The sequence below is a fragment of the Pararge aegeria genome, chromosome 9 (assembly GCF_905163445.1).
Source record: "Pararge aegeria chromosome 9, ilParAegt1.1, whole genome shotgun sequence".
Lineage (NCBI taxonomy): Eukaryota > Metazoa > Arthropoda > Insecta > Lepidoptera > Nymphalidae > Pararge > Pararge aegeria.
The window spans coordinates 18112279-18137281 of record NC_053188.1 but is presented as its reverse complement, the minus strand read 5'-3'; the positions used below and the strand labels follow the sequence as shown (position 1 = coordinate 18137281).

The following is a 25003-nucleotide window of genomic DNA, read 5'->3' as shown; positions in this document are numbered from 1 at the left end:
ATGTTTCATAATAACGGACCTAGGCAGTAAAGTTACTGGATCAAGGTAAACGGGCGAAATTTAAAACCCAATTTCAAGGGCGAACATCTCAACGTTTTTTTAAAAGAAAGGCACTTCCATAATCGTGACCCTGTTACTGCCATAATAATGTAAATACCATAGGTAGGTAAGTACCATATACTATTTCGGCTCGTACGGGGAAGTACTATCGCCATGTTTATTTCTGCAGCAGCGTCGTTCAATGCTGTGTTAGTGTCTTAGGGCGTGGTTGTCTCAAATTTATAGAAACACGTGCGGGCAGGACGTACTCTTTGCATTCCCTGTGAAGTGTTGCTCTATTTGTAGTTATACCGGTTTTCCACTTACCATCATGTGAGCCTTCTGCTTGGTCCATAAAATTATTAATATTATGAAGAAAAACTACGCCTGCCATACCTAAAAATACTTAGGTATGGCATATTACGTGGGCTGTAATCTTACTTTAATCCTATATTCTATTTACTTATTGTTTCTTCAACTTATTTTCTATTACGCATTTTGCGTAATAGAAAATAAGTTGTTTTTTTTTTTGCTAAGCATTAGTTATATCATTCACATAATGAATCAAGATTCAAGTGTTACTTGATTCTTAAAGTCAGAAAAAAAACGCACCAAAAACATTTCATGTAATGCATACATTGGAACGCATTCGTACGACATTGACATTATATTACAATAAATGTGTACAACATCGACAAGGTAGATTCCCTAAATTACGTTAACATTAGGTATTAGTTGATTGTTTAAAAAATGCTCTATTTTATTAGACTTTCGTGCATTACACAATTTATACTGTAGTAAGATTTATAACAAAGTAGGTAACTTTGAGAATCAAAAAACTCCTGTGGAATGTGCCGAACTAGACTCTCCCTCTTCTTTTTTAATCGATCCGCGAATTCTTTCCTCGGTAGTGGCAACATTCTTGTCATCTGTCTTTAGAGAACTAACTGTCAGTGTCAATATAGTTGCTTTTTGATACCTGCTACTGTCAGCTTAATGTCTTCAGACTTCAGACTTATGGCATTTGTCAGTGAGTCAACATTTTGATTTTCAGTTGTGTTACGATTTTTTACTTTCAAGATTCAACTTAGCTTTTCTTGAAAACATAACCATGGCTTATTTAACTCAACTGGACTATGTGAAATATGTTTGCTCTTGCGGGCAGTTGAAACCAATAACAAATCTATATTTTTGCCGGCATTGCTTGAAAATACGATGCGGATTCTGCATTTGTCACGAAGTGAGTATTTTCTATTGTAATTTAATTACTAAAACTTCGTCTTTATAAAGAAAACCATAATAAAAAGTATATTTACTTGTATAACGCCGTAATTTTAATAGAGAAAATTGTATTGAGTAATTTTCTAATTTATGCATGACCTACCTTCGCCATAACACATTGTTATATTCTATATAAGCCTCTATGGCAGGGAGAATGCCTCCCTGGGAATGACTTGGTATCATAGGTTTGTATTTTTGGCACTTCCAGTAATATTGAAAAATGTTTACGTTTGGTGTCTGATTTATTAAGGTAGTTTGTAGACATTGTCTCTCAATTAGTTCAAAGTTTATGTAAAACGTAAGCCTATAGAAAAATCCTATTATAATATTAGGGATTACATGTATGATAAAAAAGCTTAAGTGTGAATTGCTCCTAACTTCATAGCTCAACATTATGTCAACTGTGAGATGGTAATAACAAAAATAACCTGGCTAAGTTTGTTGTGGGCTCATCTTAAACCAGGGCGGGTTTGGAACCATTTTAGCTTTAGTTTTAAGTTAACAAATACAGTTATCACCATCACTAACATTAGTGTAACATGTTGAATATATGAACGCTTCATAAGTGCCTGTGATAAGGTCTACATGAATAAAATTTTTGAATTTCAAGTTCAAAAATGTAGCAGTACGGTGCGTCCCGTAATTAACATGGACAAAGCCGCAGGGCACATCCAGTCCTATAATAAAAGGTCTGAAAACCCCTACATACTCAGCATTTCCCGAAAATTGTCCAGTTGCAATAAATAAAACATAAACATAATCTAAAATAAAATATAATTTAATTATTGTATGTTCTTTATTAGTCTAATTAAAATGTATCTAAACACAATGTGACTTTGAAGGACTAACCTACTTATCCTGATAAGTAAGTTAACTGATTACTTACCAACACCAAATTACTCTACTAGAGTAAGTCACATTAGTGTTAATCTTATAGTTTAGATAAAAGTTATCACTATCATCTTACCGTAATGAAAAAGATGTTAACTGAACTAAAATTCAAATTATACTTTAGGTTGATTCCCACTACTGTGCCAATTGTCTGGAAAATATGCCATCATCTGAAGCAAGGCTCAAAAAGAACCGATGTAGCAGCTGTTTCGACTGCCCCAGCTGTTTCCACACACTCTCGACGCGAGCAACCTTCGCACAGCCGCGGCAGGACCCTGCTGCTGGAGATGCAAAGGTGGAGAACAAACAGGCAAAGAAGATGTATTATCTGTCGTGTTTCAATTGTCGCTGGACGTCACGTGATGTTGGCATCCCCGATCAACCTGTTGGTTTGTATAGTAATTTTTATCACAAGAGCCACAATTCGAAAAACTTGCTTGATTGTTATCAATGATACTAATGATATTAAGTTCATATGTCTTCTAAAAGCTTCCGGAGGGTGGCCAGAAAGAACCAACCCATACACAGCTCGCATCAACCAGCTACTGGACTACTACAAGGCAATAGCTCAGCAGGAGAAACAGGAGAAGTTGGACAGAGAGCGGAAAAAGTTTGCCATCAGAGGAAAATATATTACTCTTACTGTAAGCTTTAACTGTTTTAATAATAACCTGATATTGTAGTTTAATAGTATCAAACTTTATTTGTATTGATGTTTTAATAAATGAGATAAGCTACAAAAAATAACGAATTTCTTAAAACACCAGGAAAATGTTAAATGTAACCTTCAGTTAAGCTTTAATCCTGCTGCCCTGCTAAAACCCTGGAAGTAGTTTTGAGACATTTACAAATAAATGTAGCAATAGAAAAACGGTGCTACCTGACTTCGACTGACAGCACCTTTCAAATGTAGGATGTCAATAGAGAGTGTAAATTTATTATTAGTTTAGGTTTTCACTATGGTTTTCTTTAACAGGACAAAACAGGTTTAACCGGTGCGATGGCACGCAATATAGCTGGCCTGCCTTCCAGCGAGAGTTCATCATCTGCCATCGCCAACTTCGTGCCCAGTGTGGCCAGCGCAGAGGTTGAGGAGCTGCCTGAAGACTACCATTTGAGGGAGGTCAACTTAAAGCAGGGTGAGTTTAACCTTTTGGATGAGGTATCTGGCACGAAGTTATGACCATCCCGTTACATAATTGTAACGGGATGGCGATAACTTCGTTCGCCAACTTAAATCTAAAGCTACGAGGGTTCCAAACGCGCCCTGGTCTAAGAAGAGCCCACAACAAACTTAGCCGGGTAAATTTATTTTTTTGTTATCACCATCTTCCAGTAAATTTAAATTAAGCTATGAAGCTAGAGCAATTCACACCCAAATATTATAATAGGATTTTTCTGTAAGCTTACGTTTTATATAAACTTTGAACTTATTGAGAGACAACTCAAAATTTCATTTGGTAATTTGTTATAAAATAATATACAATTGCCCTTGAATGAATTTGCAATTTTGTGTAGCCTAGTAAACTGCACAACGAGTTTATTTTTGCTTCTAATATTTATATTGTTACAGTGCATTTTCTTTTTAAATTTTTATATATTTTTATGGACATAAATTAAATTTTCATATATGTACTGACTATGCACCTATACCTATACAGTCGATTTGACACCGCCGGAAAAAATATATTTTTTTAAATTGTTGAATTTTTATTCACTTTGCCATTCACAATTGATCCGTTCGAAAATATTGGAAATAAATAATTAGTGGCGTGCATAGAGGGTATGCAGATAATATAAAATGAAGAAAATCTCCAGTACGAGTTATAAATACTTAAGGGTAGGCTTTTTATAACTCTTACAATGCCTATCCTTAAGTTTTTTATAACTCGTACTGGAGGTTTCCTACATTTTATACCACCTTCATACCCTGTGCATACCCTCTATGCACGCCACAGTAAATAATCCTAATTGATTATGATATTTGCCACTAGCTGGCGTATAAGTCCAGAAGCTTGGAGTATATGACATATGCTTACTATCAATCCAAATTATAATTTTTAAATAGCGGAAGCTACGCAGACGTCTGACGTAAGCGTTACTTCCGAAAAAAAAAATGTTGAAAAAAAGTCTGAGTTACTCCCTAGTCGCGCGTAAAGAAGTTTTTACTTGAAACAAAATTAGTTGGGTTAATATGCTGAGTCCAACAAACGGTTGGATTCTTGCACACCTGTGCGTGATGTGAGCGCGGAGGGCGGGCGCCGGCTTGCAGTGAGCACGATGGCGCAGCGGCTGGCGGCGCCGGAGTGGCAGCCCGGCGACGTGGCGCGCCTGCAGCCCGTGGCGCGCCCGCTCAGCGTAAAGCGCAGCCAGCGCTGCCGCGACTGCGACCACAACCTCACCAAGCCCGAGTACAACCCCGGCTCCATCAAGTTCAAGATCGAGCTGCTGGCCTTGTGAGTGACGCTACCGACGAGCCTTACGCCGTAAGCCGTACTGTTGGAGACGCCTGTGTGTGTGTGTGTGTGTGTTACTTGGCGTGCGCTTCGAAAACTACTTATTGATGGTACATTAAACGTACTGTTATTATCTCGAGGGATCGAGTTAATATTGAGTCTAACTGTCATAGTATCTGAGTATTATTCTTATATTTTTTTGACGTGACGTCTTGTAATTCGATGGAGCCGGCTGCACGCACGAAAAACATGACGTATGCGGCGTTACCTCGCTCTGAGGCGTTCCATTCAAGGCTTGAAGTGCAAGCGAGAGCGCGGAACGAGCGACAAAGAGGCACAGTCGGCCTCCGCGTTCGACATCTGTCTCTCTCCTACTTGTGTGAGCGATGCGTCCGCGTGGACAGCTTCTATACAATAATACATTTACATGTTTTCGGCAAGGATGAAGTGCAGTGAAAAGTGAATGCGGTGTCAATTGTTTATAGCAACGATAATATCTACCAAACAAATAAAAAAAAAATCTTTTGAAAAACGCAACCATTGCATCAGTATTTTCTTACGACGTTGTCACGTTCAACTATCGTCAGTAAGCCGACTTTACAGACAACCAATTTTTATTTATAGTTCTGTAATTTAACTTTAATTTTGTTTTGTAATTTATTAACATATCTTTCTAAATTTATTTATTTATTTTAATTGCATTTCATTTAATTTGTAAATTGTTTCATACAATGTTTAATGTTTATGGTAAAGCCTGAAATAAATGATTATTATAGTTAAGTCGCATTCCGACATGAGCTTAACTATACTATAACAGCTTTTGTGTTCTAAAATTGTAACCGGCCGTTGGAAACAAGTGGTTTAAATTAGTATCGCATTTAGTATTCATTGTTATTTAAATAAATAATGTTATTATCAAGGTTATTTATATAGCAATAAAATACTTTTTAATTAATTCCAATTGGACATTACATTTGAAAGTTATAGCGAGTTGAGAAAATTTGAGCACCTAAACAAAACAATTATTTTTCGAGATACACTTAATACCTACCCTGTGCATACCCTCTATGCACGCCACTGCGTACACACACGTTCATACGACACTCACTCGCGTGTTACTACGACTTCCAGTCAATAAAAATAATTAGAATTGATTTTGATGTGAAACATCTATAGGCGGAGGTTACACCTGATTGTTTGCGTGGCGACACAGGCCGTGGCAACGCTTCGCCACGCTATATGATTGAATTTTTGTGTTTCGTATTTAACAATTAAAATGAATATTAATTTTGTAATAAAACAGTCATTATCAACCGACTTACACGAAGGAGATGTTATCCATTCGGTTGTATTTTATTTTATATTTTTGGAACAAATTTGTAATGCTTCATCTTTTCATTATGCATCTGATTCCGGTCGCAACCTGTTCATATAACCTCTAGAAAACAATTTCGATGTTTCATATCTGCTAGGCGTCTCGTGACGGCTCACACATTTTTTTTCCGAATCGAGTATTAGTGATACTTTTATTGATGGTATCCTAGTACCCTCCCGCCAATTAATACGAACGGGAAATGTCTCAGCTACCACGTGCCGGAAGTAAAGATAATCTCCCACGAGAGCGTGAAGGCCGGCCAGGTGGCGGACCTGCTGTTGAAGGTCACCAACCCCACGGCGCACGAGATGACGTTGCGCATCCTGCGACCCGCCGACAGCGCCGAGGAGGTGCCCGCACCGCCGGAGGACCAGGAGCCGAGGAGCATAGAGAAGTCATTGGAAAAATCTCTCAATCTGGAAAAGGTGAGATTTCAAAGAAAACAAAAAAAACACTTCACCGGCTTCACCTTTACTCATAAGCAACGAATAGAATAGAATAAAAACATTTTTATATTTCTTTAACTGAGTAATTTTTTTTTGTGTTGTGAAATGAGGAATAGTGCCAACAGTTTGCCACTTTCTTGCGTGCAATTTTCTTATATACTACGAGATTATTTTGAATATAAACTCCAGAGACTAATTAAGAACTGTCACAACAATATTCGTTAATATTATAATATGACTTACTTAATCATTAACCAAATTCTTAACCTTATTTTAAATACATTTAATTATGAGTGGTAAATGGTTAAAACATTTTATACCACATGCATAAGTACTTTTCGCAAATACGTAACATTTATTTTGAGGAACACATATATTGTATTTATATTTCTATTTTATAATATTATCTTTACATTTTCTGACAAAATACTCCATGTTCATTTTAACAAAAATGCAGATTTATAAAATAAATAGGCAAATAATGATATATGTAATATGCATGGTAATGTAAGTTTATTTTATTTTTTGTAACATACTTTACGCACCATCTATTTTCCCCCCTTTTATCGGCTTCACACGCTCAGGTTGCCTTTAAAAGGTCACTTTTAGTGATAAGGCCGCCTTTGCACCCTAACACTAAGTGATATTATTGTTTTCCTTGTGTTTTTCCTAATGTTATAAGAAAGTTTTTCTATTCTATTTCTATTCAATACGAGTTGGGTCGCAAAAACCCAAATGTAACTATTTGACTCTATCGTCATTTTTGTTTTAAACTCCTTAGGACACGTCGTGGAGCAAAGTTATTGAACGGAAGCCGGAAATGCCGACAGTGAGTCAGATTTGTGTCCCGGAAGTTACTTTGACGCTTGCGCAGAGAGATGACGCCGCGGAGTATGACGATGATCCGCAACATGAAACTAGCGAGTGAGTATTCTTGAAATGAAATCAAAATAATTTGCAGTCTTTTCAACCTTTAAATATATATCTCTCTATTAATTCCTCCAAGATTAGCAAAATTATAAAGCTATGTGTTATACCATGTTTCAAACGTCTCTCATACGACCTTTGAAAATGAAGATCGAAACTGCCTACCAGATGGCGCTACAGTAGCTATTACACTGATATAAAAAGGCATATACATTGTAGTATCGTAGCTTAAGAAGAAGAAATACTTTATCGCGCAAATAACATGCAGGAAAAGAAACAGTAAGGAGTATACAGTACACAATGTAGACGTGCAAAGGCGGCCTTATTGCTGCAATCACTCTCTTACAGGCAACCTTTGTAGATAGCAAGAAAAAGGGATTTAGGTTTAAGTTGGTGAAAGAAGTTATCACCCTTACAAAAACTTATATGTTAGAACGCTTCATAAGTGCCTACATGAATTAAAAAATACACGAATTTAAACTTTTGAAATTTTATTTTTAATGTGTTTTATTTTCAGCATCATCTTGTGGAGGAAGTCGAACAAGCTCGCACTGCGGTTGAAAGTAACCACAGATCCAACAGCAGAAGTGGGAAAACCGGCTCAAGTGGCATTTCGTCTGCAATACTCGTACAGGAACACAGTACCCCCCTCGGCGCAGTCGGTTCAGCACAGAGACCACACCTTGAACACCACTGTGATACTCGATCTCGGCAGTGTTTGTGAATAGAAGCTTTCTTTTCTTTTTCACAAAATCTGCAACTGCTATAAACAAATGTCACCTCAGAAGATTGGTTAAATGATTATAATTTAAATGTACTATCAATCAAAAGCCTATAACAGTCCAGCGCGGTGGACAGCGACCCTGTTTTCTGTGTCCAAGATTCTCGCAACTGGAAAATTTTCGTGTGATGGACATGAATCTTTTTTAGTGTCTGGGTGTTTATATGTATATTATAAGCAGTGGCGTGCACTTCATACATGCACAAAAGCTGCATACTGCTTGGCTCTGCCAAGTATCAGCTTGATGCCCTGGATTCGGTTGATCGCCGTGCTAGAAGGCTCATCGGTGACCTAGCCAATAAAAAACTTAAGAGTTTGGAACATCGTCGCAAGGTTGCCTGCCTTTCGGTATTCTATAGGATATATTTCGGAGAGTGTGCTCAAGAACTATTTGATCTAGTTCCCCCCTCGCCTTTTTACCATCGAACCGCGAGGCACCGGAAGGATCTGCATCCCTACGTGGTCGATATACCGCGGACGCGTACGAAGCGCTTCGCATCTTCGTTTCTAATTCGCACCGCTAGGATCTGGAATGCTCTTCCAGCTTCCATTTTCCCCAGTTCTTACAACATTAGTACCTTCAAATCAAGAGTGAATAGGCATCTTCTAGGCAAGCGCGCTCCACCTTAGGCTGCATCATCGCTTACCATCAGGTGTGATTGCAGTCAAGCGCTCGTCTATAAATATAAGAAAAAAAAAAAAAAAAATACTGCTTCATAACTGCATATCCTAAAATTGATGTATAACTCGAAAAGGAGGAGGGTTTATGGCATGAACCCAGTGCACGTCACTGATTATAAGCCACCCACCCATAAAACAAGCTACCTACTACCTACTACAAGCTAGCTAACCACGCAAACCGGACCCCGACACTCGCGCTAACACGTACAACGCGATCACTAAGCGATAGGCTAGACAATACCATCTCACTCCCGAGAGATTACAAAACACCACGCACGGACCGACAGACGCGCACAAGGGAGCCACCCTACCGCACGAGTGTAGCGGTCACCTTTGTGCCCAGAGCCGACATGACCCAACACGAAGCAAATATCATCCAAAGTAAGATCCAAAAGGATTTTTGCTATTTGCTTCAAAAAACCAGAACCCGTAACGACACCATATACGCCATCTTTCGCGGGGAAAGCTTTCCTCAACGAAGGAGCGATATCTAAGCTCAGCAATATTACAAATCTGAAAAGTGAATGTTTAAATGCACTATAAACAGAAACTACCGGAGCGAGGTTGTTTTAAACGCTTAACATTAAACAATAAACAATTGGATTAAAAAAATTGTCGGAATAAAAATGTTCTCATCAATAATCTCCGCGGCTAGTTATTTTTATCTACATATTAATACAATTTAAATTATGACACCTAACCATTCTTCTGTGAAATAGAATTAAATTAGATTATAAGTTATACTAATTATTTAATAAATAAATAAATAAATATACTACGACAATACCCACATCGCCATCTAGCCCCAAAGTAAGCGTAGCTTGTGTTATGGGTACTGAGATAGCTGATAATTATTTTTTTATGAATATAATACACATAAATACTTATAATATACAGATAAACACCCAGACACTGAAAAACATTCATGTACACACAAACACTCTCCAGTTGTGGGAATCGAACCCACGGCCTTGGACTCAGAAAGCAGGGTCGCTGCCCACTGCGCCACTCGGCCGTCAAGTAAAAGTATATAAGTTGTACTAAACTGTTTAAAACCTTATAATGCATACTGGAAGCTTCATATTTTAGTTTTTAAACTTTGTCTTGTGTTATAGTCAATACAGACACCTTTTGACGACCTTCCTGGCGCAGCGCTGAGCGTTGTTGTTTATGGTTGGAGGGTTCTGGTGGGAGGCTTCGGCCGCGGCTAATTACCACCCTACCGGCATAGACATGCCGCTGAACGTTATATAACTGTTATTTATTTCAAGTACGCCTAATATAAGTACTTTTGAAACGTCATGTCTGTCTGTTTGTAGTGACTCTACCACTGGTTCGAAAAGCGAATCTAGGCGAGAAGAAGCCGGCAAGAAACTCAGCAGTTGCTCTTTTCCAACATCAGCTATTTACATTTTAACATTCAATTTTCTATTTTGTGAGAGATGAAGGCGGAGCCGGATGCTACCAACCTTGTCATTATCTTCATCACCTACCATCAGGTGAGATTGCATTCAAGGGCTAACTTGTAGTGGAATTTAAAAAAACAATTTATTATATAAGATGTTTGTATTACCGGTGTATATAGTATCAGTCTCATTTGTATAGTTAGTATGTCTTGACTATGGATCACTTATACCTGAGCTCGATTTCCTGAGACTGACTTAAAGCTAGTTATTGGTCTTTCTGACGCTAAATTCTCAATATCAGCACAGAGTATTCCACTCCCGTGCCTCGGAGAGCACGTGAAACCGTTGTTTCCAGTTATATCACTCACGTGTGGAATGACTTGAGTTTACATGAGGATATTAGAAACATAAAAATGCCTTGGTTTAAGATGAGCTTAGATAAAACGTATGGTTGAACTCTCGAAAAGTAAATGTATGGCAGCTTAGAGTTATTATTTTCGTCATATATTGTCAATATTTACCCAAATACTTTGATAATACATTTAAAAATTTTTATTTTCCTGTCCGTCTAGATAAAGTTAAGTACTTTGGTTATGTTTACTACCTAATAAGGGTGCATATCCTTCACAGCGTGGGAAGAGACTCGTTTTCATTAATCTTAATAACAATCTGCTCAGAAATGTAGTTATATAACATAAAAACCGCATCCAAATAGACACAGCAGTTTAACAAGGGAATGCTAACAAAAATCCTAAGTCCGATCTGATTATCGGTGCGGGGGTCGCTACTTTTACCGATGCGAGGTCGCCATTCAAGCACCTTCGCACCCGTACGTTCATCGATTATCCGAGCTATATAACTACTATACTTATTTAATAACAAGTGTTGGATGTTATCACTAAAACTTCTGACTATCAACAAGTCTAATGGCAAAGGTTATATTATGAACTAAAAATATCGTTTAATATCAAGGTATTTATGTACTTATTAAACCAGTCGCGTATACGCTTTTGTATGAATTCATGGTTGTTTGTATGAACAGTTGCTAAATATTTAAATGACGCCTGTTGCTAAGCGTTTTGCGAATACAAATGTATTTGTCGTTATATTTATTAATAGTTTAGAATCCGTAGATTGTAAGTTAATGTGTTAAATAAAAGCTTTTAATAAATTACTTTAAATTCACGCTAAAAACGAATATAAAAAAGTACTATTCACCTGCAGTTTTATTTTCTTTCCCCATATTTAAAACTAAGACGAGGGTCACAATCGAATAAACAATTAAGTAGTTAAAAAAATATAATTTATTTAATTTTGGAACAAAACAGTACCTTTTTAACATATAAAAAAACTCTTGGAAACAGAAAATATATAAATATCTCCTCTCACATATTTAATTTATTATGTGTCTGTATAATATTACTACTCGATATAAAATCTATGGTTCCCTTAGTAACAATAATTATTCTAACGACCAGTTTCTGAAACGCTGATCAATTATTGGAGTAATTATTATAAAACTGAAGAGTTCGTATTTTGAAAACTATATAACTAAAACTGCTAATAGCAAGTGAAAAAAACAAATATTTGAGTGCAAAACAGCCCTCTTAAGCTTATGGCTATATAACTTTAACTGACCGACAGAATTTATTAAATGAATATTAGAGCAATCAATTGAATTCGTCTTATAATAAGATGAAACTTCATTTCTTGTTAACTTTAACCACCATTATAGTTAAAAGTTGATTTGATTGGTCTTTCAGAAACTGGATTTAGATACCTATACAAATGTATAATATTTCGTATTTATTATTAATTATTGGAGTTTTTTTATTTAAGTTTAGTGGCGTTTAGTGCCTTTGCACAAGACGACATTGTTTCACGCATTTAAAGGCGGATTTAAATATACATAGAAATGTACATATCGCAGGGGAAAACGTTATCCTTTGTTTTGAGAATTTCCTGGGGTCTTCACGAAATCCCCGAAGATAGCTTATATTTCGTTTGATTAGATACACCTTTTGGCAAAAAAATCTCACCCTAATTTACGTTTGTATATATAAACACAAACGGGTTGCGACTGATTCGTTACTTGATTGAGTAGCAGCCACTGGCGCACTACAACTGCCCGAGAAAATGTCGTCAAGTGCAAACCATTACAAATAACCAGAGCATTTTAAACGCACATCCTATTAGAATGAACGTAGAGTATTCTTCAGTCCGTACTCTGAGTACAACGATTTGTAGGCTCCCAATCATGTAATTTTCGAGTACACTTTCACAAAGTAAAATGTACTTAATTTCTACAGTGTACATTTTAATTTACATACGTATGGCCAAAACATCTGACCATAGGAATATAAATAATTTTGAGCATAGTTCATAAGTTCCATTTTACTTTAACGTGATATTCGAAATCAACCTCAAAATAAACAGTTTACAAATCTTACAGTAGGAGTACTGATATATACACCAACTTAATATACATACCTCACATATTTATGGTACAAACACAATAGTGCTCTTATACATATACACAAGTCTATAAACTAAACAATAATAAAGTCAAAAAAACTCACGCTCGCCGGACATTCACAAGTTTTTACTTTAGAGTAACAATGTACCACAAAGTAGACAATCTAGTTTGTAAAACATTAATTACTCTTTTGTTTCTATTATGACAATTTGCCTTATTTATTAACATCTTCCTCCACCTGAGTCTTTGCGGAATAAATGACATCATTTATACCAACACCATCGTAACTACTACCAACTAATGAGATAGGCAAGTTATTACAACTTATATACTCTCTTATTTCACCAACTCGCTCATAATGTCCTATTACATACTGTGGAATACATTTATGTAAAATGTTCACATGGTGCGCTGCAACTGATTCATCGATTTTAAGAATTGTTTTTATTTCTTTTACAGCAATTTCTAACAACTTTTCTTTTGTGATATCGGATCCAAACTTCTCTATAAACCATCTCCCTCCTAACATAACGGTGAGAACAGTACCTTTTTGATCGGGAATGCAACAAGAATCAAATACTACACCTAATATTGGAGAATTTTCAATCGGAGGTACTAGGAAACCAAAAGCTGGTGTGATCAGAGGTTTCTGTGTAGAAAAATATAAATTAACAATACCTACAGTTACAAATGGTATATCGCTTAAAAGTTTGGACAGTTCTGGGTGTTGTTTGGATACAAGTTTAGCCAAAGCATGCGAGGGAATAGATGAATATACATGGTTAGCTGGCAATACTTCGCCATTTCCTTTCTTAACATTAACTAAGCTGGAATCAATAAATTCAAGCTCCTCTACTTTACTGTTGAGCTGCAAATCAACATTGTTTTCTTTTAAGTATTGTTTCATTACAGTAGGAATAATTTCAAGGCCACCTTTTATTGAATACACATTCCATTTTTCCTCCACAGCCCTTTTTGCAAGTTCACTCAACACAATCTGAAAGAAAAGAAAATTAATTACTGGGATTAATAAATACTTTTGTATTGCAAAAAACAAACTTGACGGCCGATTGGCGCAGTTTGCAGCAACCTTGCTTTCTGAGCCGAAGGCCGTGGGTCCGATTCCCACAACTGGAAAATGTTTGTGTGATGAGCATGAATGTTTGCCAGTGTCTGGGTGTTTATATGCATATTCTAATTATTTATGTAATATATTATTCATAAAGATATTCATCAGTCATCTCAGTACCCATAACACAAGCTATGCTTACTTTGTTATGGCTAGGTGGCGATGTGTGTATTGTCGTAGTATATTTATATTTATTTATTTATAAACTAAAACATACTGAAACTAAACCGAAACTTTCTGTCGGGACTGAAAAAGTCATTAAAAATGATCATGTCTGTTCATTCTATATTTTTTTTAAGGACTAGCTCTAATCTAAAACATGAGATTAAATATATAACATGATTAATGTTGGTCAATAAGCTTTGTTGACCTCCCTCCTCTCTCTTATAAATAGTTTTCATAATTTTCTGAACACCCTATGGTCTGGTCTGCCTTTGTCGGTGGCTAGTTACCACCCTACTTAGAAAGATGTACCACTAAGCAGTTTAACTTTCCAATACAATGTCATGAATACCAATTAGAAGTATGGGTTTTATATAGTTGCCACACTCTAACACTACCATGTTAGACTGCATCATAACTTAATTATCCCCGCTAAGTTTGTTGTGGGCTTCGTCTGAGACCAGAGTGCAATCTGAACCCTCATAGCTTTAGTTTTAAGTTTACGAATCTATAGTTATCACTGTTATCTCACTACTAAGCAAACATTTTGTATGTAATGAACGCCTCAAAAGAGCGATGTATGTGCCTATTTAAATAAAGTAATATTTGACTCTTGACTTGCCACCAGATGAGCCATCTCACTCACACATACACAAGAGCTAATTTGAATTTAAAAATAAATAAATATGTTTCTTACCTCTTCCTGGTTCTTTGTCTTGAATAATGATTTCAACACACCCTTTATCACACCCCCATCATTCTGCTCATATTCAAATAGAGACCTCATGAGGAATTTAACTGATATTTCCTTGGCATCGCCAGCACAAATACCACATATCATAGGTGCAACAGCATAATCTGCTATCTCTTTACCAAACCTCCTCTCAACAAAGTTATATATTGAATCGTCTTTTAACTCCTTCTGAGGTGATAAGAGATCGTTTAGGACTGCGTAAATGAGTGGTTTGGAGAATGGTTCACTTTTCTGAAAAATACCTTTTAAACTAGATGGTAGCAGATGTAAAGTATTGTTGACGTATATCATTCTGTTCTTTGCAGCAGGGTGGTCCGGTTTTATAGCGGAAATGTGCTCACTGAGGCCTAGATCTTGAATCATATTTAGAGTATTCAGGCCGACTGTTCCTCTAGGTCTGATCGTGCGTGGACCCTGTTCAAATATATAATCTTTAGTTTTTATGGACTTTATCCATCCGCCGCAGTAGTCAGTCGCTTCGAGAAGTAGTAATTTCAAGTTATTGTTGTTACTTATATTATTTTTCAACAAATAATAACCTGTTGACAAACCGCCTAATCCACCACCAAGAATAGCTGCCATCGTTCCGGAATTAATTTTAATGTAACTTAAAAGTGTGTTAATTCAATATTTAATCAACAAAATCCACAAGTTCTGTCACATATGGTTCGTAATACATTTTAATTCACCAACAACACGGAAGAGTTCGACAAACTCGACCTCAGTCAAAATTCAAATCAAATTTTGGGGGATTGTTGCGAAATGTTATGAAATGACAAATTTGACATTTAGCAATTAATTTATTGTTGACATTGACATTAATTCACAGATAAATTACACACGTACGTGCTCTAACATGCTCTAAATGTTCTTTATTTTCTCACTTAACAATGAGTATAGGTAAAATAAATTACAAGCATTATTGTCCTTTTAGAATAATCAATACACCGGTAGTTCTATTATGTGTTCTGTTTCGTTATCTCAGCTGGCGGCGCAAATTTCACTCTAACCAATTAGCTCTTAAGATATGGCAGTTAAACTAGCGACACCTCCTTTAAAGTACAAAAATAATTGAAACCCAATTTAAAAACTTATTGAAGCGTAATAATATATTCTGAAGATTGGAGCATTAAGGCGTAAAGGGACGCAGTTGTGTCGCGGCCCGATAATGAATTTCAATTTCATACCCGTCGCACTCACATCGGTTTGTTACTTGGTTGTTATACCGAGCGCATAACGCTCAGTGAACGATCCACAGAGTTACTAAAGTTACAAATAAATGGCCTGAAATAAAAAATATTTTCGTAAATGGTCAAATTAGAACTTGTACCTACAGTACTCATGAAATCAACCTATTACCGGTTAACAATGAGAAGGGGTTATAATTGTGCCTACATTACTCACATTTAATTTGCTGTGACAATACAAATCTGTACGGTATACATAATTTATTGCTCTTTATTCTGATGATCTTGGAACGAAACGCACACAGAAAGCGTATCTTGGTCTAGAAATTCCTTTGAGAGGATTCCCACATTTCTACAATAAACATCTTTACAACATTTTCATTACTATCAGCCGAACATCGCTGAAGCGGATCATTTTAAGTGTGTAATTTTAATTATTTATGTATTTCATATAAATTGAGGATGTTATATATTTTATTTGTATTTATATGTAAAATATTTATATACACATATTATAGTAATATTTATATATATATATATATTTTATTTATATATTTGTATAATTTTAAATCTTATTTATTGCACAACCTACCTCTTTTCTATGTTTTTTCCTTTTACGCCATTGGTTGCCTGGAAGAAATCGCTATGTAGCGATAAGGCCACGAAATTGTACTCTCTTTATATGTATTTATATATTTGTAACTACTTTTTTTTTCTTTGGTGTACAATAAAAGTGTATTCATTCATTCATTCATACTATACCAAGAGCTTCCATAGCAAAGTAGTTCTGTAGGTTGGAATTTGGTATGCTCAAAAATTATTTACGGTTGTAGTATCACTACTGAAACTGTTAACGTGATATTCATTAGTAGGTTTAGGTAGGTAATTTTCACTTTTTAATTTCGTATCTTTGAAGCTCGAACCGACAGCATATAAAAGTGGCGCCCAAAAACGCTCTTTGACAATTTTGTTTTCACCCTTCTTTTTTTTAAACGTCGAAATATAGGTCACAATGTCCCGGGTACGATGCCAAAGTCGGCCGAATATGCCGACCTGCCATTTTTGCATGGCAATACATTTGTCAGAGTAATAAAAGTTCCATTTTTATCCGCAATATGGCGAGGTTTTTTTGGATTGTCAAGGAATTCTCAGTATAAACACGGAATAAACTTATTCCCGTTGTTCTATGAGAAAGAAGGTCTCAGGCCAGGCCAGCATTTGGACATTAAAAGCATGACGATGTTTTTGATACCAAAAAATAAGAATTCGATTAAGACCGCTCTATTCTTTTACCTAACTCTACATTAACGCATCTGAGGGTAGTATAAAAATCAGTGACAGGATTTAACCCTTTTCACTCTCCGACAAACTTCTAAGCTAAGATGAACGCTGACCGCATGAAAATCTACGAAAAAAGAACCAAATTAGCTGAATTGAAATTAAATAAAATTCTTCATAAGATAGACAGTTTGAAACTTAACAGTTATTTCATATCACGCTTAGATACCTCGGGGTGCAAAAGCAACTTTAAATTTTTAAAAGGAACAACGAAAAACCATCTCTATGTAGCTATAATCGCTGTTTTAGTGATCGGCTGCTGGTGGATTTATTCGGAATCATTGATAACAGTAAGTTTTTACAAGATTTCATTGAGCTTGTTTTATTCATATAATCTTTCAGCTTGTCCGTTTTTTAAACATTTTGTGACATTTATAGCAAAAAAAACAAGCACTAATTGCTAGCAGATCCAATAGAGCCGTTTGGCTTTGGGTCTTGGACATGATTTTGTACCATATCTTCAGTGTCTGTTTAAAATTAGTACCCACCCCTAGTCGATAACTAAATAAAAGTGGACTCTAGTGAGTTGAAAAACTTAAAATCACTGTTAGTAATCATATTAACTTTTTATTAAATTTAAGAACACATAAAGAAAATACGCATTGTAAAACTGAGGTCATTAATTTCTACTTCTAGGGTTGTTTGTTTCAACTACCGTATGACACAAAGTCGCTGTTTCGCTCTCCAGAAGACTGTTCTATGTGTGTAGGCGTAAATGACGTCACACGCCTCTCTAACATAAGCGCTGAAGAGTTCGAAGACCTCTACGCTTACACTACGCAGCCTGTTATCGTAACTGATGCTACCAAAAACTGGAAGGCTATTGAGGTAGGTTCTCCTACGATTATCTATTACTATTCACATGAAGATCTAAGATTAGTTTTTGAATATCAATGAATTTGGTGTCAAGACGTGATACGCCGATATTTTTGAAATATGTAATTAAAATATTCCTAGTTTCGTAATCCCAGAATCGTGTCTAGGGACCTGTCTGTACTCCGTAAGAAGTGGCCGCTGTATTACGTTACGGCTTTTACGCATTCTGACTTACCTACGAAAATCATCTACCTACTGGTATCAGTGCGGCATGTTTCGATTGAAATAAAAAAGGCGGTTGACCTCAAATTATAAATAGATATGGGAATGATACCCACCCGAGGTATCCATTTTTATTATTCTATTCGTAATGATTTTTCTTTTTTGCAGCAATTCAATTTCCAATTTTTCGCGGACTTTTACCGGAATGACAAAATGGGTAAACGCATTAACGAATGCTTCTACTTCTCTTATAAATCTGGATTTAAGTCATTGGATGAGGTGTTCAGTATGGACGATGAACGAGCTAATTTGTCAGGCGATCCATGGTATAAGCTAGAATTTCATTTTCTAGTTTCTAGATCTTTATTATCATAATATAATGACTATGCTCTTGTTAAAAAGCACTTAGTATAAGCAAGGCTTCTGTAACGAACTTTGATGGTTGGAGTAACGAGCAACAGTATGTACCTACCTCGAACTTGTTGCCAACAAGGGTGTAACGTCGTAAGTATTATATAAATTGAAAATGTAAAAAACTTCCGTATTGTAATACCTTGTTAATATTTTGATATATTGCATCATTTGGTAGGTATATTGAACCTTCATTTGACCTAAACCACAATAAAATCACCTTACTCACATCCTGGGATAGCTGGAAGAGATATCTAATAGAGATAAGCTATAGAATAATCGAGCCCTTGCATTTAATACCCATATTGAGGGAGTTGTGAAAAAAATGCAATTCGTCATTTTATGATGGCGGCCATCTTGGATTTAAAATGGTCATAGTTTTCTTTTAGTCAAGCTCTCTCATTTGATACCCATATTGAAGGATAGGTAAAAAATATAATCCGACGTTCTACGGTGGGGGACATCGTTGACCGATTTTCATCAAATGTTAGCTACCATTTGATCACTCGTTTTTGGTTGGTTTTTGGTTCATCCGCTCGGGAAATACAATACCACAGACACACAAACGCAAGCACGCAAGCAAGCACGCACGCAAACACGCACGTAAGACCCATGTGTCCGGTTTTATGAAGTCAGGTATTCAAATAGGTACGTGGGTTGGAGCACGTGTTACGAGGAAGAGACGCGCGCTCTGCGTCAGTACTACACCCGCCCCTATTTCTTACCGAGGACTGCGGAGAGCGACATGGTAGACTGGATATTCATGGGTGGTCCGGGACAAGGCGCGCATATGCATGTACGTACCGCTTCTATTTGTCTGTCTAACGCTCTGAGCATATCGCGCCCTTTACATCATCATTAGAACCGTCACACTTCAGAGCGCGGGTCTTCTCTCAGAATGAGAAGAGCTTAGGCCGTAGTTCACCACACTGGCCAAGTGCGTATATGCAGAATTCACACACCCTCGACAACATTATGGGGAACTCAGGCATGCAGATTTCCTTACGATGTTTTCCTTAAAAGTGGTGCGCATGTGATATTTCATTTACTATTACTTAATATAAAGAGCCTGTAAAGTTTGTGACACTGTCGGGGGTAATCTTCGGATCTACAGAACCGATTTTGAAAATTCTTTCACTTAATATCAAGCCACATTATTTTTAATTGCCATATATATTAAACTGAAAACTGAAAAGAACTTTGCGTAGTAGTCAGATTTGCAAAGTAGGAGAAAAAACGGTCGAACGAATACGTTCCTTTAGGAATGCGGCTTTATCGATAGGAAATACCTATATGATTGAGTTCTATAGAAAAGTTCTAGTGGTTGATAATGCCTCCAAAAAAGTCCGCGACAGCATATGTATAACAAAAAGTAATTTTTATATTAAAAAACAATTAAAATCGTTAGGTCATGTTCATTGGTCATATTACCAATCAAGTATTCAAAACTTAAGACTTTTCCTTTACTGCATATAATTTGGACGAATAATTTGTAACGTGACCATTTCGTAATATTTTGATATTATTTGTATTTTTATTAGACGTTTTTTTTATGTTTAACATGTTATTTAGAAATAAGCTATGGTGGCTTAAATCTGGTTGGAACTGCTGAAGGACCGTATACATTAGTACCGAATAATAACATTACATATTGGATAGAAGCAGAGGTTACTTTGCGGAATTCCATGATATATTATGAAAACTAAGCTTAATTTGCTATACTCCGCGAAAAGCAGTAAAATCTGGTGTAATTTATAATTTCATCAATCTTTATACTACTTTTATGTGGTTAAAAGTAAATAAATAACTTCTGAACTTATTCACTGTTTTTTAAGCGAGCCTAACCCAATATTTCGACTCCTCAATTGCGTACTGGCTACAGTTCCATTTTCTTTTATCACAATTAGAAAGCAGTTCGATTTATTTTGCGGTAGGTAGGTTGATTTTCTGACGTGTAAAGGACCTGAATAACTGTCTACCCCCATTGTTGTAAAGGTGGACTCCGTGCGCCACATGTCGTGGCAGGCGCAGGTGCGCGGGCGCAAGCAATGGCAGCTGGCGCCGCCGCCAGAGTGCTTCTACGCGTGCCGATGGATCACCTTCTCCGTTGAGCCGGGAGAGATCCGTTAGTTGCCAACCCACTCCATACAAATAAATACTATAGTGACGGCCGGTGTGCGCAGTGGGCAGCGATCCTGCTTTCTGAGACCAAGGCCGTGGGATCGATTCCCACAACTGGAAAATGTTTGTGTGATGAACATTACGCAGAAAGCAGAGTCGCTTCCCACTGCACCAACCGGCTGTCAAAATGCGATCTCGACGCACGTTTTGCGTTTTTTCAAGGAACTTTGCGTTTTTACAAATACGTATCTTATTTATATTTTTGTTTACAGTGGTTGTGGACACAAATCGATGGTACCACAAGACGAATGTGCTGCCGGGAGATATTAGCATCACTATAGGGGCGGAATACGACTAACTTTTGAACTAGTTTTGCATGATTTTCTCTGTATTTATAAACTTTCCATCTCAATAGGATTAAAAAAAACTGACAGAATACATATTCAAACACCCTATACACATGTATACAGCCTACAGATAAATAAATCTGTCATAAAAAAATAAAATTAAGTTTTTTTTTTGAACGAAACTTTATTTATTTACCTTTATGTGAGAACTTGCAGAAAAAAATGTCACGCCCGTAGGTATATTGTGTGAAAGTTGCGCGGGTTGTAACAGTATAAGCGTCACCGCATAATGCTTTTTTGCTTTGATCTACTTATTACTTTTACTTTTAGTAGTATGAGCTTTTTGTATCCGAGCTCGTCCGGACAAGTACTACCACGATGGTTATAGCTGCCGCTAAGCAAAATTGTTGCAATGCTGTGTTCCGGTCGGCAGGGCGTGGTTGTTGTGAACACCTCAGGTTGATGAACCAGGGCGGGAAGTTGTGGGATGTGTTCCTTGCATCCCCTGTGAAGTGTTCCTGTTCAAAGGCAATTGTTCTCCACTTACCATCAGGTGGCCATCGGCTTTGTGCGTCAATTATTACTAAGTATTTAAAAAACTAAACTTCCTTAACTCTCATGTGCCTGAACGTGACCTTGAAATTATCGAATATGGTATTAAAGTTGAAAAAAGAAAACACGAATATGCGCTACGAATATCATTTATTTAAATAATCAGAAGCTACTTTTACTTCTGTACACGGGCTATAAATTACAACAGTTTGTTACAAGTTATAAAGACATTTATTTATTGATCACTCTAGCTCTATGGAAAAAGAATCTCTAAAATGTTCCACTATTTTACACATATAAAGAGAGCCTCGGATTAAAAACGAAATTCAAAAACAGCTTTTTTTTAAGTACATTTGAACTTATAAAATGAATTATAAAAAGAAATAAAAAAACATTTATTAACTTAATGCCTCACACAAGTCTACTATCAAATATTTTTAGTACGCCAAACTCTAATACGTCTAAGAAGCTTTATGTAAATGGTTTAAAATAGTATTTATTCTAATATATTAGGGCCCATACACCAGGAGCGATAAAACGCCGGGCATTTGACATACCATACATCGAGCCGATGTGCCTCTGGAGTATAGAACTACCAACAATAAGCAACAAGGTTTATCCAAACAAACATTTATATTGAAAGTCGTGTTGGGTACTCATAGTAGCACATTTATTTTATTAAAATGGTTCTAATTTCTTCCGGTCCTAATTCGATACTATACAAATGTATGCGATAAGAATTTAGGATATCAAGGCGTAGATAGTCAGATAATTTTTAAATGACAGTCAAATTTACTTGGGATTTTCTAGATTTTTTTAAATAGTAATCAATACTTAATAATTTGACAATTCATAGTTAAGAGTTTATCTTCGTGGATTACCAGAAAAAAAGATAATAAATCTTATAGAATATGATACTGTGAACGAAAGTTACCTAACTTTATACAAATACACACCAAATAAGAAAACAAACTTTATTAAAACTTTATAAAAAATAATAAATCAAAAACAACATATACATTATAAAAATGTGGCCAAAACTTTTAAACTGGGCTTTGTATTTTATTATTTTGCAATACAAGTCACAATTCAGCGAAGTTTTAAATTCAACTTCTTTTCACTACTACGTGAATTAGCATTAATGCAGATTTTGTCGCACGTTTGTCTTTACGCCGCAAACTTGATTTATAAAGGTATCGCAGCATAACTTTTACTGTGCTTCACATTTTAATATGCCCCATTGACAGTAATTCGGATATCTGTCCGAACGCTCCGTGTGTATCGACCCTTAGATTCGCCAACGATTACAATAGGTATATTTTGCTAATTTGAAATACTGGTAGATATGAAACCTACTGAGTACCTAAAGACGGAAACATAACTTTAACACGCGGCATGACCCGAGATTGCGTAGTTTTACTTTGTGATGATGTGACTTTTGCAAACGATGCAATTATTTTTGACAAATTAACTCATTTGGGTGGGTTAGTTTAACAGTAAGGCCGCTGGGCGTACAACGGTTACCCAAGACGCATTGCCTCGTTTTGTCTATACCATACCATTTACTCTGAGACTAGGAGTCGCCGGCCATCGTGCTCTTAAAAGTATGTACCGCCTTAATACCTACTTAAGTTAATATATATGAAAGAATAAATAGTCGCAGGTTCGAAGACTAAAACTGCCAAGGCGAAAAGGACTCTAATACAATAAGTCCTAAGCGCATAATCTACTGATGGGAAGGGTTATAAAGCTCTCATAACGTACAGAGCCACAGAATGAGTGCTGTATCCCGTTTACTCCTCGGCTTGGCCGGCCGAGTCCAGGATGAGCTCGAAGGAGAAGGGTTGGAAAAGATAACCCTCGCCCGCGTAGAATTTGCTCTGGAACTCCACCCTGAGGAACCACGTTAATGTATTATAAATATATTAATAAAACCTGGCTTCGGCCGTGGCAAGACAAATACGAGCCGACAAGCGACTAGTATTTATTTATTTATTTTTATTTAAACTCTTTATACAGAGTTTAAATAAACTGGAGTAGAATACAAAAGGCGGCCTTATCGCTTAAAAGCGATCTCTGCCAGGCAACCTTAAGATTAGGAGACAACAAGAGCGAGAACAAAAAGGTGGTGTAAAATTATTATAAACCTACATTCAAATAACTAAATACGAATACATAAACAAAATATACACAAATAAAAACATAAAATAAAATATTCATATATATAGTAGTAGTTAGCATTCTGGTACGATGCCGCGTAGAAACCAGTGTAAGATGGCAACTGACTAACCTGTTTGAGGTTCTACCTACAATGCGGTAATGAGATAAAATAACGTTATATCTTACCTTATTACCGCACGATTGCTTTGTCCAGATGGAATCGAAAAATCGCCATCTAGTATGGATGGGAACAATAGTTGGGAGTTTCTTGCCGGCTTCTTCTCGGTAGTTTGTATTCCGAACCGGTGGTAGAGTCATTACATACAGACAGACTTGACGTTTCAAAAGTGCTTATATTAGGCAGACTTGAAATAAATGAATTTTGAACATTGCTGCCTCTAGGTGGCGCACTTTTGATCCCGTACAAATTGTGGTTAACTTAAATAGGTAGAAAACCGTAACAGTAGGTTATAATAAACTATGAAAATTAAGCTTAATCTGCTATACATCGCGAAAAACGGGAGAATCTGTATGGTGTAATTTATTATTTCTTCAATCCTTATACTCCACACCAAACAGATCTTCGGCTATGGACATTTTATAATTGTTTTAAATTCCAATTAATAATTGTTAAGAATTAGTCATTCTAAAGTCCTAACAATTATTCATTGTAAAGTCAACATCTGATGATGCTCCGGTTTCTCCTGCTTTTCGCGGAGTATAGCAAAATTAAGCTTAATTTTCATAATATATCATAGAATTCAATCGAACAAAAAGTAACACCTGTTTCTATCCAATAAGTAACAGAAGGCGCTAGAGCGCGTTCTATTCTCAATACTGGTAAACAGTATAGCCAGTAGATGGCGCTATTTCGATTCAATACAAATTGTAGTAAAATCTCACGCGATCGAATAGTTACAAAATAAATAATAAATAAATGAATATACTACAACAATACACACATTGCTATCTAGCCCCAAAGTAAGCGTAGCTTGTGTTATGGGTACTAAGATGACCGATGAATATTTTTTTGAATAATATTTTT

At 36.3% G+C, this 25003-nt stretch overlaps 4 protein-coding genes across 8 annotated transcripts in view; 2 read left to right on the top strand and 2 right to left on the bottom strand.

Annotated features, from left to right (window-relative positions):
• The first annotated feature begins 1036 nt into the window (after nt 1–1036).
• Nucleotides 1037–8260, top strand: LOC120626581 (dynactin subunit 4). The gene is made up of 8 exons (XM_039894134.1): nt 1037–1279; nt 2336–2600; nt 2701–2855; nt 3188–3350; nt 4484–4667; nt 6251–6467; nt 7270–7412; nt 7933–8260. The coding sequence occupies exons 1-8, from the start codon at nt 1151–1153 to the stop codon at nt 8141–8143; spliced, it is 1467 nt and encodes a 488-aa protein (XP_039750068.1). The 5' UTR covers nt 1037–1150; the 3' UTR covers nt 8144–8260.
• Nucleotides 8261–11644: 3384 nt separating this feature from the next.
• On the bottom strand, nt 11645–15557 carry LOC120626534 (protoporphyrinogen oxidase). 2 transcript variants are annotated; one of them, XM_039894077.1, is made up of 3 exons: nt 15344–15412; nt 14748–15218; nt 11645–13756 (listed from the first exon to the last, which is right to left on the bottom strand). In XM_039894077.1, exons 2-3 carry the CDS (start codon nt 15165–15167, stop codon nt 12974–12976), a joined length of 1203 nt encoding a protein of 400 aa, XP_039750011.1. In that variant the 5' UTR covers nt 15168–15218; nt 15344–15412; the 3' UTR covers nt 11645–12973. The 2 variants fall into 2 exon arrangements, with proteins under 2 accessions (XP_039750011.1, XP_039750010.1); XM_039894076.1 differs by having other exon boundaries at nt 14748–15557.
• Nucleotides 15558–17362: 1805 nt separating this feature from the next.
• On the top strand, nt 17363–21405 carry LOC120626369. The gene is made up of 6 exons (XM_039893875.1): nt 17363–17619; nt 17966–18157; nt 18536–18693; nt 19427–19574; nt 20774–20903; nt 21172–21405. Exons 1-6 carry the CDS (start codon nt 17374–17376, stop codon nt 21255–21257), a joined length of 960 nt encoding a protein of 319 aa, XP_039749809.1. The 5' UTR covers nt 17363–17373; the 3' UTR covers nt 21258–21405.
• A 524-nt stretch (nt 21406–21929) lies between these two features.
• Nucleotides 21930–25003, bottom strand: part of LOC120626229 (V-type proton ATPase 116 kDa subunit a1) — a 51366-nt gene continuing 48292 nt past the window's right edge. For all 4 annotated transcript variants that reach the window (XM_039893643.1, XM_039893644.1, XM_039893642.1 and 1 more), the window contains one exon: nt 21930–23691. In XM_039893643.1, coding sequence (XP_039749577.1) covers nt 23592–23691 — 100 coding nt within the window. In that variant the 3' untranslated portion in view covers nt 21930–23591. The remainder of the gene's footprint in view (nt 23692–25003) is intronic.

Excerpts from the sequence above, each read along its gene's own strand:
- LOC120626581 (XM_039894134.1), top strand. The coding sequence starts at position 1,151 with ATGGCTTATTTAACTCAACTGGACTATGTGAAATATGTTTGCTCTTGC. Across the intron at positions 2,601-2,700 it reads CATCCCCGATCAACCTGTTG|CTTCCGGAGGGTGGCCAGAA; the intron begins GTTTGTATAGTA and ends GTCTTCTAAAAG. Across the intron at positions 3,351-4,483 it reads GGAGGTCAACTTAAAGCAGG|TGAGCACGATGGCGCAGCGG; the intron begins GTGAGTTTAACC and ends GCCGGCTTGCAG.
- LOC120626534 (XM_039894076.1), bottom strand. The coding sequence starts at position 15,386 with ATGGCAGCTATTCTTGGTGGTGGATTAGGCGGTTTGTCAACAGGTTAT. Across the intron at positions 13,757-14,747 it reads AGACAAAGAACCAGGAAGAG|ATTGTGTTGAGTGAACTTGC; the intron begins GTAAGAAACATA and ends CTTTTCTTTCAG.
- LOC120626369 (XM_039893875.1), top strand. The coding sequence starts at position 17,374 with ATGAACGCTGACCGCATGAAAATCTACGAAAAAAGAACCAAATTAGCT. Across the intron at positions 18,694-19,426 it reads AATTTGTCAGGCGATCCATG|GTACGTGGGTTGGAGCACGT; the intron begins GTATAAGCTAGA and ends GTATTCAAATAG. Across the intron at positions 19,575-20,773 it reads GACAAGGCGCGCATATGCAT|GTGGACTCCGTGCGCCACAT; the intron begins GTACGTACCGCT and ends ATTGTTGTAAAG.